The sequence below is a fragment of the Plecotus auritus genome (genome assembly GCF_963455305.1).
Source record: "Plecotus auritus genome assembly, chromosome: 3".
In the NCBI taxonomy this organism is placed as follows: domain Eukaryota; kingdom Metazoa; phylum Chordata; class Mammalia; order Chiroptera; family Vespertilionidae; genus Plecotus; species Plecotus auritus.
The window spans coordinates 117,835,112-117,847,331 of NC_137772.1; the positions used below are offsets into that span (position 1 = coordinate 117,835,112).

Genomic DNA, 12,220 nt, shown 5'->3' on the forward strand with positions numbered 1-12,220 from the left:
CCTCAGATCTCAAGTTTAAGATCACAGGAATCTTTCCTGACTTCTTTCTGCCCTGTTTATTTGTCCGTATTGCTTCTTGTTTTTTATAAGTAGTTTGGGATTACTTCTGCCATCAAGATTGGATTGGGGTAGCCAGTCCAGGTAATCTAAATAGACTCCTCCAATTCCTACACTGTGATGTTTTGGTCAGGTTAGAGTAATGGTCTTTAAAAAGCAAGAACATGTATTTTATATCAGTAGTACAAAGGGAAACATGCTAGAGTAGAACTCAAATGACTTGTATTTAATCCTAGAAGAAACCATAGGCAGCACAATCTCAGACACCTCTCATATCAATATGTTTGCTGATACATCTCCAAAGGAAACTAAGGAGAAAATAAATGGAACTACATCAAAATAAGAAGCTTCTGCACAGCAAAAAAACCATCAACAAAATGAAAAGGGAGCCCACTATATGGGAGAACATATTTGGCAATGATGTATCTGATAAAGGGTTAATATCCAAAATATATAAAGAACTCATACAAGTTAACAAAAGGAAGACAAACAATCCAATTAAAAAATGGTCAAAGGACCAAAATAGACACTTCTCCAAAGTGGACATACGGAAAGCCAAGAGACATAGGCAAAAAATGCTCAAAGGCACTAATCATTTGAGAGATTCAAATTAAAACAACAAAAGGACTTGCATGCATGCATATGAGCATAACCAGTGGACACAGACAGTAGCGGGGTGAGAGCACATGTTGGGGGGTGGGAGTGGCTGGGGAGAGGTCAATGGGGGAAAAAGGAGACTCATGTAATACTTTAAACAATAAAGAATTTAAATTAAAAAAACAAACAAAACGACAATGACTAATCACCTCATACCTGTCAGAAGGCTCCCATCAACAAATCAACAAATGACAAGTGCTGGTGAGGATGTGGAGAAAAGGGAACCCTACTACTCTGGTGGTGGGAATGCAGACTGGTGCAGCCATTATGGAAAACAATATGGAGTTTACTCCAAAAATAAATACGGAATTACCATTTGAATCAGTAATCCCACTTCTAGGATTTTATCCTAAGAAACTCAAAACATCAATCAGAAAGAATTATGCACCCCTGTGTTCATAGCAGCACAGTTTACAATAGCTTAAGATCTGGAAACAGCCCAAGTGCCCATCAGTAGATGAGTGGATAAAAAAGTTGTGGTACATTTACACCATGGAATACTATGCAGCAGTAAAAAAGAAGAATCTCTTACCCTTTGAGACAGCATGGAGGGACCTGAAGCGAATCATGCTAAGTGAAATAAGTCAGTCTGAGAAAGACAAGTACCGCATGATTTCACTCATATGTGTAATCTTAGTAACAAAATAAACTGATGAGCCCTAGCCAGTTTGCCTCAGTGGATAGAGCCTTGGCCTGCAGACCAAAGGGTCCTGGGTTCGATTCAGGTCAAGGACATGCACCTTGGTTGCAGACTCCTCCCCAGCCCAGGCCCTGGTCAGGGCTTGCGCAGGAGGCAATGAATCAATGTGTTTCTCTCACATCGATGTTTCTCTGTCTTTCTTTCTCTCTCCCACTCTCCCTAAAAATCAATGGAAAAAATATCCTTGGGTGAGGATTAACAAAATGAATAAATAAATAAATAAAAAATATAGTGATGAAGGGAGTGGATCCATAGACCCGGAAGCATGGAACAGAGTGAGGAATCTCAGAGGGAAGGCAGGGTGGGGGAGGGGGAGGGTAAGTGGGAGGGAGGTAATCAACCAAAGACCTTATATGCATATATACATAACTCATGGAAACAGACAATAGGGTGGTGAAGGCCTGGGGTGAGGGGTGGGGGCAGGCTAGAGGGGGTTAATGGGGGATAAAAGGAGACATATGTAATACTTTCAACAATAAAGAATTATTTTTTAAAATTAATTGTATAGTCTCAGACAGTACCCTGAGCCTCTTGGGATCAGTTTCCTCAACCATAGCTCTTTCTTCTATGCCAAACTATTGCCTTGTTTATAACAAAATAGACTACATTGATAAGCTAATACTGTTATTGCTGAAGCATTAAGAGGATGGGGAGTTGGCATTTGAGTTAACAGGCAGACCAAAATATCCTATATAATAAAAGCCCATGTGGCATCACTCCTGCTCTGCACAGTGAGGCCTGGGTGTCCCACGGCTCTGCGCGGCATGGAGGAGGCTGGTCCTGGCATCTCAGCCACCTCGTGTGGAGGAGGCGGGTCCTGGTGGAGGAGGCGGGTCGCTGCAGGAGAGGGCAGTTGTGGGTGATAAGGCTGGCAGGGGAGGGCAGTTGTAGGCTATCAGGCCGGCAGGGGAGTAGTTAGCGGATGATCAGGCCAGCAGGGGGAGGGCAGTTGGGGCAATCAGGCCAGCAGGGGAGGGCAGTTGGGGGTGATCAGACTGGCAGGGGAGGGCAGTTGGGGCGATCAGGCTGGCAGGGGAGGGCAGTTGGGGGTGATCAGGCTGGCAGGGGAGGGCAGTTTTGGGCGATCAGGCCAGCAGGGGAGCAGTTAGGCATCAATCAGGCTGGCAGAGAAGCGGTTAGGGGGCAATCGGGCAGGCAGGCAAGGGGTTAGGAGCCAGCAGTCCCAGATTGTGAGAGGGTGCAGGCCGGGCTGAGGGACACCCCTCCCATGCATGAATTTCATGCACTGGGCCTCTAGTCTATATATATAAAAGCCTAAGCATGGAATCAGAGATGTCGAATCTCAGAGGGAAGGTGGGGGTGGTGGGGGGTGGGTGGGTGGGTGGGAAGAGATCAACGAAAGAACTTGTATGCATATATGCATAACCCATGGACATAGACAATAGGGTGGTGGAGGCTAGGGGCAAGGGGTAGGGGCAGGCTATAAGGGGTCAGTAGTGGAAAAAAGGGGTCATATGTAACACTTTCAACAATAAAGACTAAAAAGACACCAAAGGGACAGGGAAAAAAAAGTATGTAGTTTTGTTAAAATATAATTGATTTAGCTTCTTAAATTTGAAGACAAATTTTGCCTTCATAGAAGAAAATTTTTGTGTGTGTGTTGTTTTTTTCTGGATAAACTTTGTTGTTTTTTTCTGAGCACGATAGTTAATAATTTTGGGATTAAAAAGAATTAATAGTTTTTTCTACTTTTATAGTTCTACTTGTCCAATTCTGAAAGGGAACATTATGAAAAAGAATTCAGCCAAGAACGACAACAAGAAATTTTGAGAAGAACAGCGAAGGAATTACCTATCTACACCACATCAGGCTCAAGGAGTAAGAAAAACAAATTTTAAGCTTTTCTACTCAAAGAATTTTTAAAAATATGGTCATACCTGCCAAGATTTATTTGCATGATTTGACTGTTAAATGGATATTGAAATTCCTCAAATAACATAGGCAGGAACAAGATGTTCTGTGTCTTCTGTGATATTTTAGATATAGATATGTACATATATTGATACAGATTTTTTTAAGAGGCTCCCTTTAATATGAGTCTTTTTTTCTCTACATCTTTTTTTTCCAACTTCACCTTTATGGCTAAAAGTTTCAATTATGATTCTTAGTAAAACTATCATTTGGAAATTCTGGTTTGAATTTGAATATTATGTGCCATCTCTGAGTAATTAAAAAAAAATCAAGAACATGCTAAATTAGAGTAGAAAGAAGTAAAAGCTAATATTCAGAGAGCCAGAATATGAACTCAGGTTTGTGTGATCCCAAAGCTGTTGGTATTTCCACTGTCCCACTGCCTCCATTGAGAAAGATGTAACTGCAGTAGCAGCTTCCTTTTCTCAGGGACAGAACCTTATGATGGGGTGAAACTATGGCCAAACTTATTATTTAAATATAGTAAATTGTTTTAAATTACGTATCATGTAACTCATGAATTCATTAAATACTAGATAATAGTAATAGCTAACAATTATTCTGTTCTAAGTGCTTTGCACCTATAAACTCATTTAAACTTCACAACAATCCTGTGAAGGTGATACTGTTGTCTCTACAGATTAGGAAACTGAGACACAATGAGCTTAAATATCTTTTTCAAGGTCAGACAGATTTATGTAAAAAATATGGGTTTAAATTAAAGTGCTCTGGCTTCAGAACCCACCATGCTTCTCCACTCCAGTGGGAAACAAAAGGCTTTTCCTGTGTTTAGTTATATACACATTGTGAGTTCAGAAAGTATAAAGTTTGCACAAGATTTTTGGAGGGAATATTTGACCAAGTTTTTCGTTTTCTGATGCATTTAATGCTGTCCTTCTTACATAATCCTAACATATAAAAACCCTGGGTCCATCACATCCACAACGACTAGAGCAGCCGTGGGCAAACAACGGCCCGCGGGCCAGATCCGGCCCGTTCCGCTGTTCTATCCGGCCCGCGGAGCTGAAAGAGCGGAGGGTTCTCTTGCTCTCCCCTCCTCTCCTTTACTTTGAATTTATATTAGTTCACACAAACACTCCATCCATGCTTTTGTTCCGGCCCTCCGGTCCAGTTTAAGAACCCATTGTGGCCCTCGAGTCAAAAAGTTTGCCCACCCCTGGACTAGAGGCTCGACCTAAAGCCCAGACTACGCACGCAGCAGGCTCTGGTGGGTGGGGACTTATGGCAGTGGAGATGGGGATGGGGAAGGTGGGGCCAGCACTCACACTCACTCACAACCACACACATGCACAGGCACACACAGTGCACCAGCTCACAGCCTTTTTTTTTTTTTTTTTTTTAATATATTTTATTGATGTTTTACAGAGAGGAAGGGAGAGGGATAGAGAGTTAGAAACATCGATCAGCTGCCTCCTGCACACCTGCCACCAGGGATGTGCCCGCAACCAAGGCACATGCCCTTGACCGGAATCAAACCCGGGACCCCTCAGTCCGCAGGCCGACGCTCTATCCACTGAGCCAAACCGGTCAGGGCACTCACAGCCTTTTCTTCCTTTCTTTCCCTCCCTCCCAGCTCGCTCTCGCTCTCGGAGACTCTCTCAGAATGAGGAAACAAAACAGATTGGGCCTGAAGAGGCCTGGATGGAAGGGAGGGTGGACAGAGGGTGGAGCGGCCCCCCTAGCCCTGCCCTCTCCCAGCCGGGAAAGAGGAAGAGTGACACAGGGAGGCAGGGAGGCCTGGAGGACTGCTGAGAAAAACAAAGAGAGATAGAGACTGGGTGAGATCAGGCTGGCAGGGGAGGGCAGTTGGGGGCAACCAGGCTGGTAGGGGCGGGCAGTTGGGGGCAAGATCAGGCCGGCAGAGGAGGGCAGTTGGGGGTGAGATCAGGCGGGCAGGGGAGGGCAGTTAGGGGCAATCAGGCAGGCAGGCAGAGGCAGATAGGGGCGATCAGGCAGGCAGGCAGGTGAGCAGTTAGGAGCCAGCAGTCCCAGATTGTGAGAGGGATGACCGACTGCCGGTTTAGGCCCGATCCCTGGGATCGGGCCTAAACCGGATCCCAGGGATCGGGCCTAAACCGGCAGTCGGTCATCCCCCAAGGCGTCCCCAATTGGAGAGGATGCAGGCTGGGCTGAGGGGACCCCCCACCCCCCCGTGCACGAATTTCATGCACCAGGCCACTAGTTTAGTATATTACCATATGGAATGAAAACATGGATTTCAGATGAAACCCTAACTTTTCTATTACTAGTACAATGAGAATTAGTTAAACTTTTTAAGCCCTAGTTTCCTCATTTTAAAATGAGGGTACTATCTACATCTCTGGGTTAGTGGAAGTATTAAATGAGATACATAGATGAGATACACACTTAGTATAGATCTTTGTACATAATGAATTTTCAATATATGATAGCTAATTTAAAATAATCCTTTGTTAAAAATATTTTTATTGATTTTTAGAGAGAGAGAAAGGAAAAGAGAGAGAGAGAAACATTGATCAGCTGACTCCCGCACATCCCCTACCAGGGATCGAGCCCTAAACCCAGGCATGTGTGCTTACCAGGGAAAGAACCTTATGGTGCATCCTTATGGTGCACGGACATTGCCCAATCAACTGAGCCACATCAGCCAGGGCAATCCTTTATTATATTTAATTATTAAAGGTCTGGTTAACAATAATTCTTAGTAGTCAATAATAATTCTCTGCAGATTAGATGTATTTAACCCAAAGTCCAAGATTTCAGAGAATTTAGGAAGCCCTGAGGTTTTAGACAAAATTTCAAGTCGCCTATTCATAACAAGATTACCTGATTTTCAGAGCAGTACATGTACCCCAAAGAGTTAAGAGCCATGATATAAAATCTTGACTCTTTTTAAGAAAATATATTTTTATTGGTTTTTAGAGTGGAAAGGAAAGGGAGAAGGAGGGAGAGAGAGAGAGAAACATCGGTTTGAGAATGGAACATTGTCCCTGCTGAGGATTAAGCCCACAGCCCGTGCATATGCCCTGAGCAGCAATTGAACTGGCAGCCTTTCGGTGCACTGAACAGTGCCCAGCCACCTGAGCCATACCAGCCAGGGCTAAAATCTTTACGCTTAAAAAAGCTTTACTGCTTTTCATTATATAAAATGGCTGTCCTCTAATCTGAACAGTAGCCTTCATCTATTGAATACTACATCAGGATCAGGTCAAGAACTTTATTAGTGATTGTTTAATCCTCAGAACAATTCTGAGATGGGTGCTGCACTTGTCCCCATTTTAGAGATGTGAGGCACAGTGAGAGATACCCAGCATCCCAAATGGCCAGGCCTGGGACATGTGCCTTATCTTCTGACTGTTGGCAGGTCCTGCTCTGGGGGACCATTTTATACTGCATTTCTAATGCTTAGAATCCCAAATATTGGGGCTTTTTCTTTTTCTTGCTATAGAAGCAATACCTATTCATCTTTAAAGAACAGAGTTACAGAATACATGTTACAGAAAGTCAACCTTCCATAGACCAGAGATCATTGAAAGTATGGAGCTGCCTTCACAGAGGGGAGTTAGGGTGCTGGGCACCAGAGTAGGATATTCTCACTGAATTCCTTTGTACTTTTTCGAGCTGTGTGGATATATTATTACCTATTCAGGAAACAAAACTTCTCTTTCTAAACCAATCTCAATCCACCCAGCAGTTATCTCTAGCTTTGTCCACACTGTTTCCCTGTGTTAACTCTGCTAACACAGAGGTAGGGTTGTCCTTCCTCACCTTTTTTTTTTCTTTTGGTTGTTACCGCTGCCAGGAATGATTATTTTTCTCCCTTTAAATCCAGTTTAAAGTTTTAATTCACTGTCCACCTCTCTGCAACTTTTTTCACTTTAACAGGAAGTGATTTATTGAGTCTTCTCAGAACATCTCAAATTTTTACCTTGTAGACTATAAGTCAAAGGCTTTAGTCGATGTCCCTCTCACCTTACTGACTTTAAGCCTCTGGCAGCCAATAGTTCTCCCATGGTCTCTAACACAGTGTCTCAATAAACAGGCATCAGGAGATGTCTATGTAGTGACTCTATTTCTGGGTGTTCTCTTTCATGGCTATTTGTACTTTATTTATTCATTTATGTATTTATTTTTGTGCACTTTTTAATCTCCCTGGTTTTCTCTCCTTCACTAATTTTTCTCATCATAGAATTTTACTTTATATTTTATTTAAAATAATATTTTTATAGTGATAACTGCTTTATTGAGAATTTGCTATGTTCTAGAAGGTTTCATTTTAATCTGTAAACTAGTTCATTATACTTGATATTATTTACATTTACAGAAGAGGCCCTTAGAATGTAAGTTACTGGCCCAAGGTCACCAGCTAGTCAGTGGGCAAACTAGTGTCAAAACTGATGACAGTTATTAGTTGTCCATTTCCCCAGAGTTATTTATATAAGAAATGAAAGCAAATTTTACAGTCAAATTAACTAAACTTGTATATCCTTCAACACCTTTTAATTCTTAAATGTAGCCATCAGATATTGTGAAAGATGTCAGTTGATTAAACCTGACCGGGCGCATCACTGCTCAGCATGTGACATGTAAGTGTTACCCCTCATTTGCTTTCCTTTAACCCCAACATTGGAAATTGGTGACAGGAGAACAGAAGGGAAAGGAACATTTTATATGCTTTATACTTAGCAAAAACACTTAATTGTCTCCCATTATTTGCTACATATGTGGGCTAACATTAGTATTTCCATAAGCTAGAATATACTTTGGCGTAATCTTTAATAGTTCCTATACTGGTTGATGGAATTTTCTTTCTTTTTATTTAATCCTCACCCGAGGATATATGTTATTAGAGAAAGGAAGGGAGAGGAGAGAGAAACATTGATTGTTTGCCTCCCATACGAGCCCCAACTGGGGATCAAACCCACAACCTAGGTATGTGTCCTGACCAGGAATCGAACCCATAAACTTTTGGTGTATGGGACGACATTTCAAACAACTGAGCCACCCAGCTAGGGCTGACGGAGTTTTCTTTAAATATATTTTTTATGTTTATGCTTAAGATAATATTGATGAACAAGTAAGTAATAACCCCCTTAAGAATAACTATTTCCTGGCCCTAGCTCGTTTGGCTCAATGGATAGAGCATCAGCCTGTGGACTGAAGGGTCCCATGTTCGATTCTGGCCAAGGGCACATGCTTGGGTTGTGGGCTCGATCCCCAGTAAGGGGCGGGCAGGAGGCAGCCAATCAATGATTCACTCTCATCATTGATGTTTCTATCTCTCTCTCCCTCTCCCTTCCTATCTAAAATCAATAAAATATATTTTTTAAAAAAAATTAAAAAGGAAAAAAAAAACCCACTACCATCAGAGGGCAGTATTTGTTTTTTTTAAAAAAGAATAACTATTTCCTGGATTAAAACGTCAATTTTTTTCTTGTTTTTTATTATAAATATTGATATTAAAACCTAACAAGCCACACACACACAAAATATTTCTTTAATTTTCATCTGTAACATTGTTCCCAGAAAATACTTAAAATATTTTATTCCTGTGCACTTGTGAGAAAGTAATGTGTTGGAAGGAAAGATCCCCTGTTTGGGAATCCCAGTTAATTCTTGAACTTGAGTTAGACAAGCTATTTAACCTTCTGGGTTTTACTTTATTATTTATTATGTTAATGGAGATGATCTGTGGTCTGACTTTATAAATATATAAGAGGCCCGGTGCATGGATTTGTGCACCAGTGGGGTCCCTTGGCCTGGCCTGCGGACATCCCCTGAGGGGTCCCAGATTGCGACCCCACTGGTGCACAATAGGGGCCGGGGAGGGCTCCAGGGCATGTCTGGCCCATCTTGCCCAGTCCTGATTGGCTGGACCCCAGCAGCAAGCTAACATACCGGTTGGAGCGTCTGCCCCCTGGTGGTCAGTGTGCATCATAACTGTCAGTCAAATGGTCGAATGGTCACTTAGGCTTTTATATATATAGATAGATTACATATACTGGCGAGGAGGCAAGCTTTGGGATTTTTTTTTCCTGATTATAAAAATACTAGAGGCCTGGTGCACAGGTTCTTGCACGGGTGGGGTCCCTCGGCCTGGTTGGCGATCGGGGCTGATCAGGGCCACAGGAGGTTGGCTGGGGGGAGGGGCCATGGGAGGTTGGCCCTGGGAGGTTTCGATCGAGGCCATCAGGGGCCAGCTGACTGTGGGGAGGGACTGTGGGAGGTTGGCCAGCTGTGGGAGGTTGGCTGTAAGAGCGCATTGACCACCAGGGGGCAGCTCCTGCGTTGAGCGACTGCCCCCTGGTGGTCAGTGCACGTCATAGCAACTGGTCGACTGGTCGTTCGGTCACTTAGGCTTTTATATATATAGATAGTAATGCTTATCTATGGATAGAATTTTATAAAATACTAGAGGCCCTGTGCATGAAATTTGTGCATGGGTAGGGTCCCTAGGCCTGGCTGGCGATCAGGGCCAATCTGTGGGGCAACTGGTGGGGCAAAGGGGGACCCCGCTGACACCCGCTTTGGCTGGCCTGGGGCTGCCCGCTCGCCGGCCCTGCCCCCCGCCACCGCCAGTTGGTGCCTGCGGGCTGGGGGCAGCTCCTGCGTTGAGTGTCTGCCCCCTGGTGGTCAGTGCACGTCATAGTGGCCAGTCATTCCACCAGTTGTTTGACCGTTTAGTCGATTTGCATATTAGGCTTTTCTTATATAAAATGTGGAAAAAATAACCACATATAAGACCATCAGTGTTAATATTTTAACATAGTTGCTTCTAAAGTTTTCTTTTTATGACTTGCACATGTTTAAAGTAAGGATTGTCTGTATTTCATTTCATTTCCCTTAGCTGATTTGTGAGCTGGACTAGCTAATGTACCAAGTGCACCATATCTGTGTGTTAAAATGTCTCTTAATGTGGTCCAAGGCAAAAATCTACTATCTTTTACCTATGAAGGTATTGGTGGAAATAATCAGAAAATTTCTCTAATCTAATGCTTACTTGGTTGGTTTTTCTAAGATGTATTTGTAAAGAGAAAAATTTAAGGGAAAAAATTATCAACAATGAGAATTATGTTTATTTGTTTTTTAGATGTATTCTAAAGATGGATCATCACTGTCCTTGGTATGTATAAACATAGAGGAAGTAACATATAAGGGTGGAGAGGGGGGAAGGAGAGAAAATTTTCAAGATCAACTTAATTACTTATATACAATAAGATTGATCTATTTATATACATGTTTATGTTAAAAGTTTTCTTTTAGAGATATATTCTGGAGTTATTAATCCAAATAATTATATATTAAGAATTAATATTAAATTTCCAAGTTCCTTATAGAATTTATTAAAAACACACATTCACAATTAAGACATTGCTCCCTATTTTCCAAATGACCCATCCTATCTAATAAAAGAGTAATATGCAAATTGACCATACCTCTTCTACACCCACAAGCCATGCCCACCAGCCACGCCCATCAGCCAATCAAGAGGGAATATGCAAATAAGCCCAACCAAGATGGCTGAAGCTACAGAGAGCAGGAAGGAGGCTTGGGTTTCCCTGGCAATGGAGGAAGCCAAGCTTTCCACTTGCCCTTGCCGGCCCAGGCCTCCACTCCAGGCTACAAAGTTTCAATTATAGAAGATAAATAAATTCCAACAGAAATGGCGGCAGCCACGGAGCAGGAGGCTAGGGTTGCCTGCGACGATGGAGGAAGCCAAGCTTCTGCAGCCCTGGCCTGCTTTGGCCTCCGCTTAAGGCAACAAAGTTTCAATTATAGAAGATACATAAATCCCAACAGAAATGGCTGCCACCACGGAGCGAGCAGAAGGCTTGGCTCCACTCCAGGCTACAAAGTTTCAATTGTAGAAGATAAATAAATCCCAGATCCCAGGGCCTCTGCTTGGGTCACCGGGGGGCGTGGCCAGCCTGCAAACCACCACAGGCCCCTCGCCCAGGCCGCCCCACACCCCAAGGGAACCCCCACCCTGATCCGGGACACCCTTTAGGGCAAACCAGCTGGCCCCCACCCATGCACCAGGCCTCTATCCTATCTAATAAAAGAGTAATATGCAGATTGACCATCACTCCAACACACAAGATGGCTGCCCCCATGTGGTCAAAGATGGCTTCCCCATGTGGACACAAGATGGCCAGCAGGGGAGGGCAGTTGGGAGGAACCAGGCCTGCAAGGGAGGGCAGTTGTGGGCGATCAGGCCAGCAGGGGAGGGCAGTTGGGGGCGATCAAGCCTGCTGGGGAGGGCAGTTAGGGGTGACCTGGCCAGCAGGGGAGAGCAGTTGGGGGGTACCAGGCCTGCAGGGGAGGGCAATTAGGGGTGACCAGGCCTGCAGGGAGGGCAGTTAGGGGTGACCAGGCCTCCCGGAGAAGGCAGTTATGGGCAAACAGGCTGGCAGGGGAGCAGTTAGGCATCAATCAGGCTGGCAGGGGAGTGTTTAGGGGGTGATCAGGCTGGCAGGCAGAAGTGGTTAGGGGCATTCAGGAAGGCAAGCAGGTGAGCAGTTGAGAGCCAGCAGTCCAGGATTGTGAAAGGGATGTCTGACTTCCCAGTGGGATCAGGCCTAAATGGGCAGTTGGACATCCTCGTGGGGTCCCTGATTGCAGAGGGCGCAGGCTGGGCTGAGGGGTACCCTCCCCCCCCCCCGTGCACGAATTTTGTGCACCGGGCCTCTAGTTTCCTAATAATAATGATTAAGTTTTTTTGAAATGTCTTATTTATTATTATGGTTAACAAAAAACAACATAGCCCTAACTGGTTTGGCTCAGCTGATAGAGCGTCAGCCTGCGGACTGAAGGGTCCTAGTTCGAGTCCGGTCAAGGGCATATACCTTGGTTGCAGGCAAATCCCCAGTAGGG

General features: G+C 44.0%; 1 protein-coding gene across 7 annotated transcripts in view; it reads left to right on the forward strand.

Moving 5' to 3' along the window:
- Nucleotides 1-12,220, forward strand: part of ZDHHC20 (zDHHC palmitoyltransferase 20) — a 90,383-nt gene that overhangs the window by 35,002 nt on the left and 43,161 nt on the right. For all 7 annotated transcript variants that reach the window (XR_013960238.1, XM_080662106.1, XM_080662107.1 and 4 more), the window contains exons 4-6: nucleotides 3,133-3,253; nucleotides 7,863-7,932; nucleotides 10,437-10,469. Coding sequence is in view for 6 of the 7 variants with exons in the window: in XM_080662106.1 (XP_080518232.1) it covers nucleotides 3,133-3,253; nucleotides 7,863-7,932; nucleotides 10,437-10,469 (224 nt within the window). In the remaining variant the exon portion in view is untranslated. The remainder of the gene's footprint in view (nucleotides 1-3,132; nucleotides 3,254-7,862; nucleotides 7,933-10,436; nucleotides 10,470-12,220) is intronic.